The 19789-nt window shown below is 41.3% G+C and overlaps 1 protein-coding gene and 1 long non-coding RNA gene across 3 annotated transcripts; one reads left to right on the top strand and one right to left on the bottom strand.

Annotated features, from left to right (window-relative positions):
• Nucleotides 1–808: 808 nt before the first annotated feature.
• Nucleotides 809–19429, bottom strand: LOC124381268. The gene is made up of 3 exons (XR_006924822.1): nucleotides 19122–19429; nucleotides 5659–5773; nucleotides 809–1460 (listed from the first exon to the last, which is right to left on the bottom strand). It is a non-coding gene; the product is annotated as an uncharacterized LOC124381268 (long non-coding RNA).
• Nucleotides 1592–9802, top strand: LOC124381265 (zinc finger protein 883-like). Of its 2 annotated transcripts, XM_046842720.1 has the most exons (8): nucleotides 1592–1901; nucleotides 3188–3237; nucleotides 4623–4764; nucleotides 4893–4979; nucleotides 5547–5818; nucleotides 6241–6308; nucleotides 6910–7100; nucleotides 7316–9802. In XM_046842720.1, exons 2-8 carry the CDS (start codon nucleotides 3193–3195, stop codon nucleotides 9346–9348), a joined length of 2838 nt encoding a protein of 945 aa, XP_046698676.1. In that variant the 5' UTR covers nucleotides 1592–1901; nucleotides 3188–3192; the 3' UTR covers nucleotides 9349–9802. The 2 variants fall into 2 exon arrangements, with proteins under 2 accessions (XP_046698676.1, XP_046698677.1); XM_046842721.1 differs by lacking the exons at nucleotides 1592–1901; nucleotides 3188–3237; nucleotides 5547–5818; nucleotides 6241–6308; nucleotides 6910–7100 and having other exon boundaries at nucleotides 4716–4764.
• Nucleotides 19430–19789: the final 360 nt, after the last annotated feature.

The raw sequence follows: 19789 nt of genomic DNA, 5'->3' as shown, positions 1-19789 counted from the left end.
TCCAGGGTTCCACTGATGCAGAAAGACAAGCAACAATTTCTGCTGAAGATCAGCGTTTCCCAGTGTCCTTTTAGGACTTTTGGTTTTTTAGTCAGAGATATTCATTTGAGCGCCGTGCTGAGGTTTAACTTTTGGTAAATGTTTGGTAAAATTAGATCTTTTTATAAAGGTAATGCCCAGGATGCTCAACAACAGACTCACAAACACACACTTTATTAACCCTCACTGTCACAAGCAAAAAAATCTTTCCGCACACACACTGTGGTTAGCAGTCTGATTGATTAACAGGTCAGGATTGTTTTTGTGCTGTAGCATTTTCCAGTCTATCAGCGTTCACTTACTCATTTCATATAGTATCCTCCTCAAACTATTACTGTTTAGTTAAATAAATAAATAAATAAGTGTGTGTGTGTGTGTGTGTGTGTGTGTGTGTATATATATGTGTGTGTGAGATTCACATAGTCCCATCCTCAAACTATTACTGTTTAGTTAAATAAATAAATAAGTGTGTGTGTGTGTGTGTGTGTGTGTGTGTGTGTGTGAGAGATTCACATAGTCCCATCCTCAAACTATTACTGTTTAGTTAAATAAATAAATAAATAAGTGTGTGTGTGTGTGTGAGATTCACATAGTCCCATCCTCAAACTGTTACTGTTTAGTTAAATAATAGAGCTGTGGGTCACTTGAACACAAGCAAACGTGCACACACACACACACACACACACACACTACGACCTGTTGCATTGTGTGTTAAATCCTGCTTTTGTGTTCTCACAGTTCAGTAGTTGATCAGCAATGTGGCGATGGCTGAGTGTGCAATGCTTTATGGTCCAATTCTGGTAAAAACACAAGAATGAAATGTACAAATACACAAAATGGATACACAAAAACACAAAATACATAAAAACCAACAATGACTTTACCGCCCGGATACTAATCCCAATTTACAATTTCCAGGCACCATTTAGTTTTAAACAGAAAAGCGGCATGCAGTGAAATCAAACATTATACACACACACACACACACACACACACAACACAATTTAAACCACAAGCAAGATCCATAGTTCTAAATTAAAAACCTAATCTACAAAAAGTACAGAATCTAATTTATTACACAACCTGCACTAACACAATTCAATTCCAAATCTACAAATGTTACACAAACGTATACACTAAGATTAAACATATATTAAAATATATACATATAATGCAGATATATTTACATATGCAAATGCACATAGTAATCAACAGAAAGAATATAAACGCAATAGAAATGGGTAACACAAAAGGTTCACACAATGGAGTCTTCATTTAAATGAAAGTGAAGACTACAGACAGTGAACAAGCTGATGGACAAGTTCATGTTCCTCAACAATGGAAAGGGAATGGTGACATCTGTAGGCCTTCTGGCAACACACATGAGGGATCTCTGGGACAATAGACCACCATCAACAAACCTGCATGAACACATGAGAGTGGCAGGACGACAGCATCCAAATATAACATCACATTTCCTCAAAATTATGGTAAAACACCTATGATCCCTACAGATCTACTTCAGAACACTATCTGGAATGTTCTGTTACTATGGAGCTTTGTAGGAGATGGGAGAAACCTCTCTGTTGTAGTCTTAACTATATGAGGTCCCATCAAAACCACCCTCCAGTCCTGCAGGTAGCGCTGGAATAGGCACACCGCCATCACAGACGAAGAACAAGTCGAGGCGCTGCAATTTTCCAACAGGAGCTTCAGATCCATCTACTGATGTGTAATAGAAATCCCTGAGCTCCTCAAGGGATATTTCTAATCTGGTTTTAATCTAATCCAGTTTAAGAAAAATATCGATTCCTTGTTCCAGCTGTGTTTTAGGAACTGGTCTGGTCCTGCTTTAGAGAAAGGTGAGTTCAGGAAAAGCAGAAGAGCTCCATCTACATCCCAGTGGAGAAAGTGGGCAAAATGGCGTATGGACTGAACTGTATGGATATTTAAGTTCTATCACAATAATGAATATGCAGCGCGGGTCGGTTCATCTGTTTAACAAGAATAACAATGATGTCATTCATATAGAAACACAGCCGCATTCAAACAAGTAGATTCATTTCTCTCGGGACAGAGAGTCGCTTCTGTCCCTTAAACATCAAAGGCTTAGTTTAAAAATATTTTGCTTTATTTAGACTTCAATGTAAAGTTTTAACGTTTTTTTTTCTTTGATGTTTAAAGCGCGCTAGTGGGCGTGGCCACGGTTTAAAGCTCCTACAGCAAGTAAAGTAGGTGAAAGGTGAAAATAATGGCGAGCGCGCGCTTCGGTGTATTAAACAGTCGGTGTAGTGAAGATTCAGCTTTATACAGGTTTAGTGTTTTATAGATAGATAGATAGATAGATAGATAGATAGATAGATAGATAGATAGATAGATTCAGAAAGCTATATATGTGGGTGGATAGATAGACAGACAGACAGACAGACAGACTCAGACAGCGAGAGAGAGAGAGAGAGAGAGAGAGAGAGATAGATAGACAGACAGTCAGATAGATAGATAGACAGACAGACTCAGATAGATAGAGCGATCCCTGGAGACAGACAGACTTTCTTAAGACTCCTTAAGAAGTGCAGGTGCTGTTGAATAACCAGAGCTGAAGTGTTCAGGTGCCAGTACAGATCCTGATCCTGAGATATGGAATCCCAGGAATTTAAAGTTGGAGACCCACTTTACTTCAGTTATGTTCATGTAGACAGGGAGTGTATTTATATTTCTCATGAGGAAGCCTCATGTTGAATATTGAGAACCCTATGAAACCTTGAGAGGAACCACAGTCAAAAGGAAACCATCTTCATCGACAACCCAATCAAGCAGATCGGGGAAAAAGAAAGGATCCGCTACCTCACGAGCATGCTTTACTTGATAGATAGAGAAAGAGAAGGGGAACAGCGCTCCGAGGAGGAAACCTTGACAAGATCACGATATTACAAGGAGCTCATCCTGACCATGTGATGACTGATAGTGTGATTATAGATCACCTCACTTCTACACGTCTGTACTGTGTATGAGAAAGAAATGATTTGATGCAATTTTATACAAAATGATTTCAACGTTCTTGAGTATCAAGCACAAGATTGTGAGTTAAATGATGTAAAAAATGCTACGTGTTGCTTTTTCATTTTTGATTACATTTTTTTATTTACAGGTATAATGGAAGCAGAAGGCAGCAGACCAGACTGTCATGGTCGCTCACAGGTGAGGGTTCCTCATTAAAAATGTCCATGTCTGGACTAAATTATGGAGGAAATCAGTAGAGATGGTCCAAGGCTTCCACTGCCTGCTGCTGCTCAAACTGTTTATCATTTAGAGTTCACTGTTCAGTGAGAAAGTAAATGATATTCATTACTGTACTCAAGTAGCTTTTTCACGTACCTGCAATTTTAATGAAGTGTTTCCATTTGGGGAGATTTTTACTTGAACTTTCAACATTTCAAAGTTAAATCTTTTTACTCCACTGCGTTTTTGTGAAATCAGTCATTTCGGATAAAAACGTTAACACGCAGACAGTGACCAATCAGGGTCGAGCACGCGCTGCATTTTAAACTTGTTTTTATTGGGGCTTGGTCTATCTACTGATCACCAACCTACAGGTTCAGCATCAGTTCAACAGCAAGCAGAACATTTAGAGAGGAATAAATGAAGAAACTCCAGACTCGAACTCGCCACAACACACGTGACCTTATTTGCGTGAATTTCTTTTTTTTTTTTTTTTTTTTATTATTTTTTTTTTTTTAATAGTAAAAAAAAAAACGTTTTAGGCATTTAGAATCTTTTCACATGAACCAAGTTAATTAAGCAAAAAGTCGTGTTGCAGTTAATATCAGAAATCAAAACACCTCCATAACGTCAGCTGTTAACGCAGGTTTTTTTAATTGGATTTTGAAATAGTTATATTCCACCTCAATCACTCATTTGCAATTCCACACACCTCCAGTAGGAGTGTCGATTAGGGGTGTAACGTTTCGAATGCAACCGAATGCAATCCTTGTTTCAGTACATTGTTCAAATCCAACATATTAAGTGGTGGACAAAATCGCTTCCAGTCTTCGCCAACATTTTTACGACAATCCATGTGGATTCTCTAACGTTTTATGCAAAGGAGATATGTGTCAAGTTCACATATCGAAGGAATAAATGAATGAACGATAGAAAGATTTAATTTATGAATAAATAAATGTAATGGGTAAAAAACAATGTAAGCATTTCAGAAACACAAGATATTAAGATTAAATAGAAAATTAAAGATTGTTTAATTATGTAAAACACACATCTGTATTACTCAAATGGAGTCTACCAAATGTAAATTATTTTAATTAATTTGTCCATTTATTTAATTTTATTTGATCAGTTTATTAAATAATTGAATCAGTATAATAAGTATTTCATATATTATACATTTTATATAAATCAAATTAAACCAAAACACATTATACTGATTATTCTGAGATAAGAGCTGGTTTGACTGACCAAAGGAATTTATAAAGGAGTCTCTCGATAATGAGCTGCTGAACGTTTATAAAACGGGAATACAAAAAGAGTTTCTTTTCTACTAAAGAATAAATTGTTCTTTTGGCCAATAGTTTTGCAAAAACGTGCAGACGGAAACTTGTACAGATTCGAACGTAGGGACATCGGACCCTCTGGAGGACGCCGCGGAAGACCAGAACGAGGCATTACTGCGGATTGTAAAAGTAGAAGAATCCGAAGATGAAGGTTACTTTGGTAAGACCACAGAACACAGGAGATGTGATGAATGAAACTTTGAAGTGTAACTTCATTATCGACTCAATGCAGTACATTTTCCTGCCTTTCTTTTTGAATTGGGGATGATTTTAACTTTGGGATTTTAGGTCAAGGAACATCAGCTTTGGGTCACGACATCCCAGTGGACCAGCAACATATCAAAGACGATCCTGAGAATGATGATGAATATCTCTGTAAGGCATTTATATTTTAATAATTATACATATTTACTAGAAAATGAGCTAAAATGAGAGAATGAAAGTCAGCAGGAGTAGGACAGAGTACATGTGTGTGAATGAGAGGGAGGGCAGTGGAGGGGTGCAGTTGCAGGGAGAAGGTGGAGGAGTTCAGGTACCTGTGGTCAACAGTGCAGAGTAATGAAGAGTGTGTTAGAGAAGTAAAGAAAAGAGTGCAGGCAGGGTGGAGTGGGTGGAGAAGAGTGATAGCAGGAGTGATTTGTGATAGAAGAGTATCTGTGAGAGTGAAAGGGAAAGTTTATAGGACTGTGGTGAGACCAGGAAGGAGGGAAAGAGAAAGAGGCAGATGTAGAAGACAGACTAGTATGGAGACCCCTAATGGGAGCAGCCGCAAAAGAAGAAGAGCTGAAATGTGATAAGGAAAATTTTTTAAAAATCCAAACACAATAGAGTTTATATGCAAAAACTTGAGATAGAGTTTCAATAGAGTTTCCGAACACGACTGCCCCCCAAACAAAAAAAAAAAACAAACAAAAAAATACATTTTTTCCCCTCTACACCCAGACTGTGAGGAATGCAAGTCCTTCTTCATCAACAAATGCGAGTTCCATGGCCCAGCCGTCTTCATCCCTGATACCCCCATTCCAGTAGGGGTTACTAATCGAGCAAGACTCACCCTTCCACTTGGTCTGGAGGTTCAACAGTCTGATATTGCTGGAGCTGGACTGGGAGTGTTTAATAAAGCTGAGACTGTTCCAGTTGGTGTCCATTTTGGGCCATACGAAGGGGAGCTGGTGGACCGAGAAGAAGCCATGAACAGTGGTTATTCCTGGGTGGTGAGTCAGTTTTTAAAACAAAAAGATTATTTATTGATTATACATATTGGCTGTGCATTTCACACCTAGACCTCCAGTGGTGTCCTACCTGAATCAATTCACCTCTTAATGCCTTCAATATCATGCCACGGCTACAGCCATCTACAGATGTACGATTACAGATCATGCTTTGTTTTTAGGTGTGTTGTTAAATAGAGTCACTTTTACAGCTATAATCTTGGACATCCTTGTCCAAACAATTCTTCAGTTGTTTTATATAAACCTCAAACAGGCATAGACACTCACTATGTACCTGCTAAGTCACCCGCCTCACTTAGTCGGTCACTTATAGGCCCTTCTTTTGGTTTAGTGTCTCCTTTGTCTTACAGATCTCATGACAGCAGATAATTGGCGTTAATGGATAAAATATAATTTTTCTGCAGATATACAAAAACAGGAAGGATGAGGAATATATAGACGCAAAGAAAGTGATTTGTGCTAACTGGATGAGGTAAGTAAGACCTTCTGCAGTTTGATTAAGTCTTATTAGCCTAGATTTGTAATTCCACTATTGCTAATTATACCGATCAGGCATCACATTATGACCACTGACTAGTGAAGAAATTAACACTGATTATCTCCATCATGGCACCTGTTAGTGGGTGGGATATATTAAGTAGCAAGTCAACATTTTTATTTTAGAAGCAGGAAAAATGAGAAGGCGTAAGGATATTAAACCAGATTGACGAGGGCCAAAACAGCAGCTCTTGTGGTCTGTTCCCAGTCTAAGTGGTCAGTATCTATCAAAAGTGGTCGAAGGAAGGAACAGTGGTGAACCGGCAACAGGGTCCTGGGTGGCCGAGGCTCATTGATGCACGTTGGGAGCGAAGGCTGGTCCGTGTGGTCCGATCCCACGGACGAGTTACTGACGCTCAGATTGCTGAAGAAAATAATGCTAGTTCTGATAGAAAGGTGGCAATACACAGTGCATTCGCAAGTTCAGGACTTTTTGGCAGCAAAAGGGGACCAACACACTATTAGGCAGGAGGTCATAATATACTATGCCTAATTGGTGTATATTCCTCTACTTACTTATTCCCCAATTCTTTAAGGTACGTCAATTGTGCTCGTAACGGTGAGGAACAGAACCTAGTGGTGCTCCAGTATCGAGGAGGGATTTACTACCGTTGCTGCCAATCCATCAAACCAGGACAGGAGCTTTTGGTGTGGTACGGAGAGGAGTACCCAAGAGATCACAGCCTTGAATTCAACTGCCTCTGGAATATGAAGACCTCCGTAAACGGTTATATGCAAATTTTGAGATTTTATCATCACTGCTGAAATGGAAACCAGTGGCTATTATAACCCTCCCGTCTATTTAACCATTTAAAATAGTTTTACAAAAACACCTATGTGCATGTTCATGTCCCATTATGACTGCCTCAGTCTTCCATTTCTAATTGTTCATGCCAGTTCCTAAAGGAACAAGTGTCTAATACTTTTTCTTTGATGTTCCAGAAATGAAAGATGGCCTGGAGCAAGTCTTCTCCTGTTCATGGTGTCATCTTTCGTACACTTCCCAAATTTATCTCCAGAAACACATAAGAAGAAGCCACTGTATTGAGGATATGATGCCTACCAGGAGTAGCCCCCAAACCCTTTCTGGAATTCTCCCCATCGCCCCCGGACAAGAACAGGAAGATGTCAATCGCAGCAAGAGTTTTACTCATTCTAGCGGTAACCAAACACACCAGTGCATTACGACAGAAGACCGGAATAATGTGTCATGGTGTGGGGAAGGTTTTCCTGATCAGAGCGATAAAGAACCCCAGCACGTTCCTGTAATCAAGAAACCATACGAATGCTCAGAGTGCGGCAAGCGTTTCGCTTTTCAGACAACCCTACGGATCCACCAGCTCATTCACACAGGAGAGAAGCCGTACCCTTGCTCGCAGTGTGGAAAGAGTTTCCGGCGACGGAGCAACCTCCAGACGCACCAGCGCATCCATACCGGAGCGAAGCCCTATCACTGTTCACAATGCAAAAAGAGTTTTAGGCGCAAAAGCCACCTAAAGATCCACCTGCGCATTCACACTGGGGAGAAGCCGTTCACTTGTTCGGAGTGCGGCAAGAGTTTCGCGCACCAGACCTCCCTCCAGACGCACCCGTGTGTTCGCGAGAGAGAAAAGCCGCACCGTTGCGGTGAGTGTGGGAAGGGTTTTAACAAGCAGAGCCATCTCGAGGCACACGAGCGAGTTCACAGCGGCGAAAAGCCCTTTCACTGCTTAGAGTGCGGGAAGAGGTTTACGCGGCAAAGCAACCTCCAGGCGCACCAGCGCATTCACACGGGAGAGAAGCCCTACCAGTGCTCGCAGTGTGGCAAGAGGTTTACTCGGCAAGGCAACCTCCAAGCGCACCAGCGAATTCACACCGGCGACAAGCCTTATTGCTGTTCTGAATGCGGGAAAAGTTTTACCCGGAAGAACCATCTCCAAACGCACCAGCTCATCCACACGGGAAACAAGCGATACCAGTGTTCAGAGTGCGACAAGAGCTTTGCCTTTCAGCGCAACCTCGAGATACACCAGCGCACCCACACAGAGGAGAAGCCGTTCGGCTGCTCGCAGTGCGGAAAGAGTTTTGCTCACCACAGCAACCTCCTCCGGCACCAGCACATTCACACCGGAGAGAAGCCCTACCGCTGTCCGGAGTGCGGCAAAAGTTTTACATACCACAGCAACTTGCAGATCCACCAGCGCGTTCACACCGGTGAGAAGCCCTACCGCTGCCTGCAGTGCGGCAAGAGTTTTGCCCATCACTGCGCTTTCAATGTGCACCAGCGTCTCCACACGGGCGAGAAGCCTTTTCACTGCATGCAATGCGGGAAGAACTTCATCCACCAGAGCCACCTCAGACAGCACCAGCTTATTCACACAGGCGAGAAGCCCCATCGCTGCTCCCACTGCGGGAAGAGCTTCAGGCGCCACAGTAACCTCCAGGTCCACCAGCGCATACACACCGAAGAGAAGCCACACTGCTGCCAAGAGTGCGGAAAACGGTTCACCCGAAAGAGCACGCTTCAAACGCACCTGCTCACTCACTCCACCGAGAAGACCCACGCCTGCTTGGAATGCGGAAAGAGCTTCCCATACGACAGTCACCTTCAGGTCCACAAGCGCATACATACGGGAGAGAAGCCGTACAGCTGCTCACGCTGCAGGAAGAGTTTCGCTCACCAGAGTCACCTCGAGGCTCACCAGGCCGTTCACGCAGAAGAGAAACGGCATCAGTGCTCGCAGTGCGGCAAAAGTTTTAGTCGAAAGGGCACGCTCCAACTTCACCAGAGCATTCACACGGGCGAGAAGCCGTTTCACTGCTCGCAGTGCGGAAAGAGTTTTCGACGCCCGAGTCACCTCCAAATACACCAACGCATTCATACCGGAGAGAAGCCCTACCACTGCTCACATTGTGGACGGAGATTCCCGCATTCAAGCACACTTAAGACGCACAAGTGTGTTCACGTTGAGCCATCGGTCACTGTGGTTTTGTGAACACCAAAGGACTCCCAGTTGTCAATGGGTTCTTAAGTTTTCTGTTTGTGGGAACGTGTTTCGAGATCTTCCAACAATCCCACAAAGTGATTCAGATGTAATTGCTATAAATTCTGTTTTCCTACAGAAAGCTCTCCATGGTAGCCTCTGGTCATGTTCCCTCACCCTGATACCTTCTGTTAATGCTCCTGCAGCAGTAGTTCCATTGATACAAACTTGATCGTTTCTGGAAAGTGTGTGTGTGTGTGTGTCCTCATGGGAAAAGTATTTCTTTAAGAAACAAACTGGTAGGGTATTGTCACGCGAATCAATTTGGCCATATAACAATTTTTTTCGGCTTCTCCCATTAGGGGTCGCCACAACGGATCATCTGTCCCCATACGCCCCTGTCCTGTACATCTGCCTCTTTCAAACCAACTGAATGCATGTCTTCCCTCGCCCCACTAATAAACCTACTTGGCCTTCCTCTTTTTCTTCTTCCTAGAGGCTCCATCCTCAGCATTCTCTCACTGATATACCCCATGTCCCTCCTCTGCACATCGCCAAAATCTCAGTCGGGCCTCTCTCACTTTGTCCCCAAAACGTCCTACATGCACTGTCCCTCTAATAAATTGGTTTCTAATGCTGTCCATCCTCGTCACTCCCAATGAAAATCTCTTCTGATCGTGATCCGCGTATTTGATTTGGCACGTTTTACGCTGGATGCCCTTCCTAACGCAACCCTCCCCATTTATCCGGGCTGGTTTGTGCAACCGTAATGGCTGGGTTAAGGAAAGCTTTCTGCTTTCTGTGCATTTAAGCCTGAAGCATTGGTCCTAAAGTGTTTATAAATGCTACCAAGACGGCATTTTAAAAAAGTGTTAAAACAATGTAGTTTAAAACGTTTCAAAATACGTAAAAAAAAAAAAAAAATTTAAAGCCAACTCTAAAGAATGCTGTATTTCATAAGCTTTGTTGTTTTGTTTTTTCCACACATTAAAGTGAAGATAAATGTTATTTTGTATACAGTATCTGATTATAGGATCGCTTTGTATGCCTGCCCTTCTTAAAAAAAATAGTTGTTCGGCACTTTCAGCACTGCTGACAAGTTTCGGAATGAGGTGGTTTAGGCATTGTACTTTGGATCGGAAATTCACAGGTTCAAATTTCACTGCTGGGCCCTTAAACAAGGCCCTTAATCCTCCCCTGCTCAGTTCTAAGTCATGTCATAAGTGTTAATGAATTACAGATGAGTACTGAGGTATTACTGTATTAATATAAGGCTAATACAATCATTAATTAGTACAACAGAACATTTTAAGCCCAATTTCTAGCCAATCACTGCCAAATCTCCGTTCATACTCTACATGGATTAAGGTGTAAATACAGTTTTCATAAATGTATAAGCAATTGATCCTTTGCATAGAGCTCGATTAACCGGCGTTTTCGTCATGGTGGCATGGCTTTTTGGACATAGCAACAGTAACTAAGGAGGGCGGGTTTTTTGCGAAGGGTAAATTGTTTATACATTTCTAAAAACTGTATTTACCTTGCTTCATGTAGAGTTTCAACTGCCATCAACTTGCTTGCGTGAGCTTCATAATGTCCTCCACAATTTCTCGGACTACCTCTATTGTTCAAAACTTTTTTTTTTCTGGTATTACTGGCTTTTCCCTTGTTGGACATAGACTGTGAGTGACGTCAATGATATAGTCCCACCCATTGACAGCTCAAGGTTTTGGAAATTTAAATACAAAAGGATCCGCGATTCCATGCGAGGTTTGGCAGGTCACATACGCGACGCAGAGAAAGTAAACTTTATTTATTTATTTATTTATTTTTACATTGTAGCTATAAGGGTGGTATCAAAAAGTTTCAAAACTGGCCCTGTTCACAAGAAAGTACTTTATTTATGTATGTTTACACACCATCACCCTTAAAATAGTCCCCTTGCACAGCAATACAGCGCTCCCAGCGTTCCTGCCACTTCTGGAATGTGTCCACAGAGGGCGATGTAGTTCTTTTGGCGTGTTATAAAACCAGTCTTGAAACTTTTTGATACCACCTTGTATCTGTACAATAAAATAGCTTATAACCTAATAAAAAAAATTACATGTATTACGTAGTGCAGCTACCTCTAAAAGCCGTATAAGCTCCACCCACTTCTAATCTTAATCCGATCTGGCACGGCTGACCTGAAACTGACAATATTGATGTATTGCTTCTGCAGGTCTGCAATTATATTTTCCCTTCGATTTTCTTTTCCGTGCATCCGTGACAAAATGGGGAAAGTTACGTGTTTTTCCGTAGGTTGGTTCTGGAGTATTAGAAGAAAAGGTATTTGAGACTAAACGGTACACGGACCAGTGGCTCCTTAGTGAGGTACGCCACTGTTTTTTAATGCAACTAATGGCTACATTGTTCAAATCCATTATTCTAGTAACTTGATGTTAGACTGAAGTCAAAAGAGTAAAGAGTATGCCATTCATCGTATTCAGGTTACCAGCTGCTTGTTACATTTTGAGGGCTTCATTGACTCATCGCCTCGTATCTACCTATTACACTCATAGGATTTGGAGTATGTGACCTGCCCATCCAGACGAAAATCATATTTTATATACGAGTCATGTTTTTAATCAATGTCCACATTCTACCAAAGAGACTTGAATGTAACCTTCATGGGGAATAATTAGCTTGAACCTTTTATAAGTGTGGAAATGCTGTTATGGAATATAAATTTGGACATTGACTCAAAGGGTATAAATGCACAATAAATATTACACGTACATTTTGTGACCTGGTAGGAACACTTTCATGGCCTTCAGCGGTGTCCTACCTGAACCAGTCCAACTCTCAATACCATCATTATGACGCCACGTCTATAGAAACTACGATATTATAGTCAAGCGCAGTATAACAAAGCTCTGCCCAGGACTGGAATCTCATACAGTGAGAATGAACGTCGTTACTAAAGCAAGAAACCCGATAAACACAATTCAACAGGTCTCCCTTCATTGTAGCCACAACTGCATCACCCGCATACATCATCTCTAGCAGAAGCATCGATAGTAACCTCATGACTTTGTGCAGTTTTTCTGTGCGTTACGGTTTTCCTGGGGTTTGCTACAGATGCAGGTTGTGAGCTTTGGCTAGTGTGACCAAAGGATGTGAAAATGGCATCGTTATTGGAGTCAGCAAGGTGATATCTGATTGGGTAAAGGAACAGCTTCAAGCAACATCTATTTTAAGCTACAGGATTTCTGCATTGAAGGATCAAGGCAGACAGATACCTTTGACACTGGCAAAACGTGACTGCTGAAATCTGATTGGATAGAAATTCAAACCTACACTCATACTCGAGAGAAAAGCTATAAATTTAAGGGACTAAGAATGATTTAAAACATTCATGGACAAAAATATTAAAACGTATGTCAGTGAGTCTGACGGAGTTTAGGCCAGCAGAGAAGACTTTGCTGATCACGGTGAATTTTTGGTGTACTCCTGCATTAGTCAGGCCCTCATTAAACCTATTCATACACCCATCTACATACATTGTGCATCGAAGCTATTTTATTGCATCTTCGGCAAATTACAGCACAGGCATGTTCTTGGCTAATCGCACTGATTGTGAACGGTTCTCCACCATGCCTACACAACCTGCAGCTTGTGACCTACAGATGTCAGTATTTGACTTGCTGTCGAAGTAACATACTTTCCTTTGTGTGGTTTATTTTGTGCTGCCGTCGTGCTAATTTAAATAAAGAATCTATTGTGGGAACTGTCGTGTCTGGTTTTATCCTCTCATGTGTCTGTAGAAAAAGGGTGTTGGATATATTCACCGTATTGTGGGTTCATACCGATAAGGCATAACGTTATGACCTCATGCCTAATATCGTGTCGTTCCCAAAACAGTCCTGACCCGTCGAGCAAATCCTTACGCTCACCCATTTTCCCTGCTGCAAAACATCAACTTTAAAGATACAATGTTCACTTGCTGCGTAATATGTCCCACCCACTAACAGGTGCCATTATGAAGAGATAATCAGTGTTATTCACTCACAATAATGTTATAACGTCAATGTTAAACCTTATCGGTAAAGGTTTTGGGCTTTGGAGCTAAAGGTTGTGAGTTCGAATCCCAGCCACACCAAGTCGCCAATCTTGGGCCCTGAACAATGCCCTCAAGAAACATAAGCTACTCAGTTGTATGAATGGCAATGTAATTCACTCTGGATAAGGCTGTCTGCAAATGCCATAAAATAAACTGTAAAATAATCATCATCGTTATACAGTCAACCCCCGATAATTCGCGGGTCGGAAAATTCGCGGGTTCTCATTTGTAACCTCACAGCAAGTTGCGGATTGTCTTAAAATTCCGGAGCAGGACCGAATGTTAAAGAATGTAAGGAATAACATTTTCAACTATGACAAATTTCATAAAATGTTTTAAAACACATTATCGTATTATTCATTTTAAGTAATAAAGTATTTATGTCCGTTACTTCACATTTTCTGTTGAGTATCCGTCAAAAAGGAACCTACAAGGTACCATAGGGGCTGCGGGGGTGCGTCCAAAATTCGTGAATTTTCGGAACTCGCGGGAGGTCTTTAAACGTAACCCGGGGGACCACTGTATACTACCATGGTTATTTTTTTTTTCATGGAAAACACCACTATGACCACCATCGTCTATTTTCTACTTTTTCTCTGAGACCCCAAACAAACCTGAAGGTGTAATTATCACGTTTTCTTCTCACACAATTTGTTCACCTCAAGGATCAGTTCTGAAAAGTCAGTCCACCCCAGTTTTTTGTGAGCAGCAACAAGAGTAATGCAATTGGAACCAAATCACCAAATGCCATACGACATCTTTTACACAATAATTCTTCTAGGCCAAAAAAATAAATAAATCAAGAACATAAAAAAAGCCATGTATACAACAAAATATCACAGATATACTTCAATATATGATTAAAATTAATTACATTTGGCCAGCCAGTTTGATTAGCAATGATCCGAGCATCCGGTCGTGAAATTTCATTAAAAACAGAAATGCTATCAGTGCTCAGTGCTCCATCATCTCACTTTGGTGCTGTAACCTTGGAATATAGCATTCACCATTACAATTGCTTTCCCTTCCCCCAAACACACACACATATGTTTGTGTACAATTGAAACCACTGCTTCTGATACAGTTACCATAGTGATCAGGCAGAAAATTATATTTCCTTTGAGGGTTGAAGAGAGCGCATGTTAACTACATTTGATGGGATGACAACTTGACATGCCCACAGTCTGTAATGAAGACAGGACATTTTATAGTTCCACGAACTTCAGCATGGATGTGTGGGGGGGGAAATAACTTGCTGTATAAGTACAAGTCCTGCTAGACGTGTACATTAGTTCATCGTTGTAACCTGATCAGGGTGGCTCAGAAGCTATCCTCCTAGGCATGAAGGGTTAATAGGCGCTGAATGGGATGGTGCGAATGTGTAGGAGGAAACCGGAGAACCCGGAAATACGCACACACGGATAGAAACCCGAGCTTCCTTTTGAAGAAGGGTTAGGTTATTCTGAATCCTTCGTGTTACCATGGCAACTTTCAGGAAGCTTATTTATGTCCAAAAAAAAAAGTGCATTTTGTTTGATAAATCAATCTGTTTTTATTTCCCAGAAAAATACCATACAGCAAAAGGTCCGTAGAAAGAACCATTCGCGAGCACGTCTCTGCCTTCAAACCCCCTGCCCCCTGCCGTTAGAAAGGATTCCAAGTAAGTGCCCTTTTCTTGGAAGCAAAAAGCCCTTAATTATCCTCCAAACACTTAAGGAACCTTTTTTTTTTTTTTATATGAGTGCACCTAAGAAAATCTATAGCATTTTGAAGGCAAAGATGGGACCCAACAGACATTGATTTTGTTCTTTAGACGTTTCTTTCCCCCCACCCACCAAACATTATATATAAATAAGGTGTGAATCGTGAGTGTGTCAATGATGCCGGGATTTTGTCGTCAATATCAAATCCGATCTGTTCAAATGCGTCGTCTATTAATAATAAGGAAATTGAAATTTGCCGGTAAAAGAGCTGTGGTATATATAGTGATCTGCATCTCCATAACTGAGGCTGATGCGTTACGCAGCTCGATGCATAGCCCACGATAGGAAACGTTAACGATACCTATGTAGCAGCTACCGATGCGATACGATTCACCCCATTACGATGCAGTGTGATCCGATTTTTATTCGATTCTACACCATGTGAATCAATACAAAAATCCAATGCTATGCAATTCAGTATGGTACAAATAGTTCTTTTTATTAGACAGCAAATCATTAATATAAATATATTAATCATAAATCATTAAGCACCTTCTGACTTCTAATGCATGGCCCTTTCACGGCAAAAAGAACAAAAGATGAAATAAAACCAGACGTTCTTTTCCTGTTCTGTCTACAGGAAGGTGCAGCTCCACCTCTGCCATGTAAATCTTTATTCTGTGTGACTCTCGGGACACGCCTCGGTCTCCGTAATGTTGCGATACGTCATTCACGTTGTAGCAGTGGTGCTGAGAGAACGTGCTCCAGAAACAGTTTAGCGAGAAGAAATCATTGTCGATTCTATCGTATTAAAAATTGGTCAGTTTTTACCGATGCAAACATGTTAAAAGCGATGCGTCGCGATACAAACGTCAAGTTGTATCCAAAATTTCAGCATCATTACCAGTTAGGACGCCATGATCGTCTCCCGTCTGCAAGGGGTTCTAAACGAGCTCGCACCGGGTCTGAACATTTTCACATGCCCCAGGGTTGCCAAGTCCTAGTTCCAAAATTTCCTGGTTTCCCTGCGACACCCTATACAGGTATATTCATATCCATATTCGCCTGTGATGAATAACATGAGCCTATGACCTCATGCAGGTCTACTTTCCCTGAACATTCCTGAACCCCACCCCCTGCACAACTCATGTTACACTGCAAACGGGAAACTTCAAACAGTGCAGCCAATCAGGACGCACGACTCGGCTTTTTGTTCCTTTTTACACCCCTGTTTGAGATGGACCAAAGATCAGATCCTGTGACCACACCGGAGCTTAAAATTTCAACAATCTTACTGGTTGACGGGAAAATGGAAGGAAAGATCAGCAGATAAGGTTTTTGAATCTACGTTCCTTCAGTCATAGATGCAAAAGAATAAATGGCCTGTTCGGTCTTCTCAAGGTCATCAATTCCGCAACCATTGAATAAGCGACCTGACTAAAAACGAAACACATTCTGTCTCGCGCTCGCTTTGATTGTTAACCCTGTAACCTTGGAATATAAATCACCGCTGCCTTCCCTTCCCCCAACCATTCACACACCCACCCACCCACACACACACATATGCATACACAGCAATCCCAACGAGGCCAATTTAACTGCTTCCGATATGGTTGCCATAGGGATAAGGCACCGGAGATCAAAAGAATATTTCCAAATGGTCTGGGTGTGTGCAAAGGTTCAGTAGTTTTGAGTGTTTTGGAGATGTTTTCCCAAGTGTGTGTTATGTCTTTACAAGGAGCATGTAAGGATGTTTTTTATTGCACAGAAATTTGGGAGAAATGTTTTAGTTCAGGAGCTGCAATCATTTCTGAAAAAGAGGTTCGTAAATGTAGCGGCGTATGTGTTAGAAATAAGTGGATTGTTTTCCATGTCAAGGTCTTTTTATTCATGGGGGGTTATGTTTTATTATTATTTTTTTATATAACAGTGACCTTTACTTTGGCTCGGCATGGCATACATGAGAAAGAGAGAGAGAAAGAAAGAAAGGTGCTTTATACTTGTCACGTGTACATTAGGAAGCTGGGGTCAGAGCTCAGATTCAGCCCTGATACAGTGCCCCTGGAGCACAGAAGGTAAAAGGGCCTTGCACAAGAGTCCAAAGCGTGGCATCTTGGCGATACTTGGCAACCTTCCGATCAGTAACCCAGAGCCTTAACCACTGAGCTACCACTTGCATTGTTGGTAAGAATAGGGAAGAAGAGAGGGAAAATGCCACTGACAACAAATTTCATTTCTTATTCAACATTTAATGCATTTTTGTTTTACTTTTATGTTGTAATGTACATGTGAAATTCAAAGTGCAGATACGAGGAGAGGTAAAGGCATCTGACCCTGGTTTGGAAGGTCACAAGTTCAAATCCCAACAAGACCAAGCTGCCACTGCTGGGGCCATGAGCAAGGCTTTTAACCCTCAAATGCATGGCTGTAAGTCGCCCTGGATAAGACCGTAAATGTAAATGTAACTAGAGGCTGATTTGAAATAAAACAGTATTTGTCGACTCAAAGTATGGAGGCAAGAACATGTATTTTCATGCAACATTACATACGGCCCTGAATCAAGTTTGATTTTTGGCCTTTTATGAGAAAAAGGTTTCGCCAGCTGTGGGTTGTTCTCCGACGATCATCATGCACAAGTTGCCGAATGCTTTCAACATTTTCGGGGGTTGAACTCGTTGAAGGTCTTCCCGATCCCTCGATGACTTCCCGTGATGTTCTCCCACTATTGAAGCACATGTGGCGCTCAAAACACCTCGAAAGACATGTTGCAGCATCTGCTACCGCTATTTATAGTCATTTGACATGGAACATGGATGGCTTGGACCTCCCAAGTATGAGAAGTGGAAAAAACTAGTATGGATGCCACCAGGAAAGTGTGTGTGCTTGTCAGTTGACTTTTCGGTTTAGTAGTCGAGGCCCTGATCAGCGAGTCCGCCATTTCAAGGGCTGCCTCAATCACAAAGTCCATCCAGAGCACTGAAGTGGTGCTGCTTAAAAAGATCTCAAAATGCACCATAAAACCCAGGATACAACACAGCCATGTTTCCTTACTGCACATGACTAAGATAAATTGGTTTTCAGCCAACTTTCTCTACAAACGTGTAAAACACACTGCTGTATAACACATTATACAAGAGCGTTTGCCCTCAAACATACTTAAGTATCCAAAGAACTATGATTTATTATGGCTATAATGTTCATAATTATCATTTTTGCCACAAGACTCTTTGCTTAATGAACTCAGGTGATGTGACTCTGTTACTCTGAGCCGAAAACCTTCTTTTCAACGACTTCTTTTAAACAAGGCGACGGGTGTTGGGTTTCGAGTTCGAGTTAGGAGTTTCTTCATCATTTATTCCTCTCAAAATGTTCTGCCGAACCGACGCTGAACTGTTGGTTAATGGAAATCTGATACCGTCAAGCGGCAACCGAAACAAGTTCAAAACAGAGCGCACGCTCGACCCTGATTGGTGGTTTGCTTCAGGTTTGACCAGTTACGTTTCTTTATTCGCTCATAAATAAAAAGGAATGACTGATTGCACAAAATGTAGTTGAGCAAAAAAGTAAAAGATTTGACTTTGAAATATTGTGAAGTAAAAGTCTTCCCAAATGGAAAGACTCCAGTAAAGTACAGTAACTACTTAAGTGCAGTAACTACAATTTACTTCATTACTGTCCACCACTGAATATAAGTAGCTTGTTAGTGTGGCTCTCAAATGATTATTTAGTGTCACGTTACGAGGAAAATGGCAGACGCTAATGCAGATTAACATGATGTTAATAAAATAAACAGGCAGACAAATCCCAATCGTAATCCAAATATTGTGAATGCAAAGAAAAACACGGGTCAGTCGATCAGCAAGCAACAAAAAAACAGGAAAATCTGAACGAGACGAAAAAACCCAGAACGAAACCCAGAACAACGGATTGTTAGGTGGCAGAGAACAAAATTACCTGAACGTATAATTACGTATACATACCCCTGGATGGAGTTCTTTGTATTTGGAGACCACTCTGTGAAGCTGGGGATGGTTCCACATCAAGATCCATGAGGTTACTGAGCAACTCATGAGACAACAATGAGATTGGATTTTGATGTAATTAACATCGAAAGTTTGCTCCAATGGCTCACGAACACAGGTTGCATGAACAATTGTCCATTTCAGCACCTATTACTAAACAGAACATCTCAACCATGATGGAACTGTAATGACATTCGGTAATGAGGAGGGGGGTCCCTTTTGCGTGTGGTTCCTCTCAAGGTTTCTTTCTCATGCCATCTCAGATGGTTGAGAATTTTAAACTTGATAACCTCTTTATTTCTGTAAAGCTGCTTTGGGACAATGTCCATTGTGAAAAAAATGCTCTACAAATAAAACTGAAGTGAATTGAATGAGGGTGTAATTGGAAACAGGTGTCTTTAATCAGTAGAAGGGCGACTGTGAACTTGCAAGTGTGTGCTGGGAATTGGAGTTCGGTTATTTAGGCAGCCATGACTGAAGACAGCAGTGTCTTATGGGAAATGGAGTTTGAGTCTGGTATTGACTTGAAACAATTTTTCAATTATTTTAAAAAATCCATATGCTAACCTACATCCTGTATGACACCATGACAGCACTAAATTTGTGATTATGCTAACACAGCTATA

This window comes from Silurus meridionalis, chromosome 28, assembly GCF_014805685.1.
Source record: "Silurus meridionalis isolate SWU-2019-XX chromosome 28, ASM1480568v1, whole genome shotgun sequence".
NCBI classification, from domain to species: Eukaryota; Metazoa; Chordata; class Actinopteri; order Siluriformes; family Siluridae; genus Silurus; species Silurus meridionalis.
The sequence above is the reverse complement of the archived record's forward strand: the minus strand, read 5'-3'. Positions and strand labels throughout refer to the sequence as shown.

What these genes read in the sequence shown, in the direction of transcription:
- LOC124381265 (XM_046842720.1), top strand. Translation starts at nt 3,193, where the DNA reads ATGGAAGCAGAAGGCAGCAGACCAGACTGTCATGGTCGCTCACAG. An exon ending in ACAGTGGTTATTCCTGGGTG is followed by an intron (nt 5,819 to 6,240) that starts GTGAGTCAGTTT and finishes ATTTTTCTGCAG; the next exon opens with ATATACAAAAACAGGAAGGA. An exon ending in ATTTGTGCTAACTGGATGAG is followed by an intron (nt 6,309 to 6,909) that starts GTAAGTAAGACC and finishes CAATTCTTTAAG; the next exon opens with GTACGTCAATTGTGCTCGTA.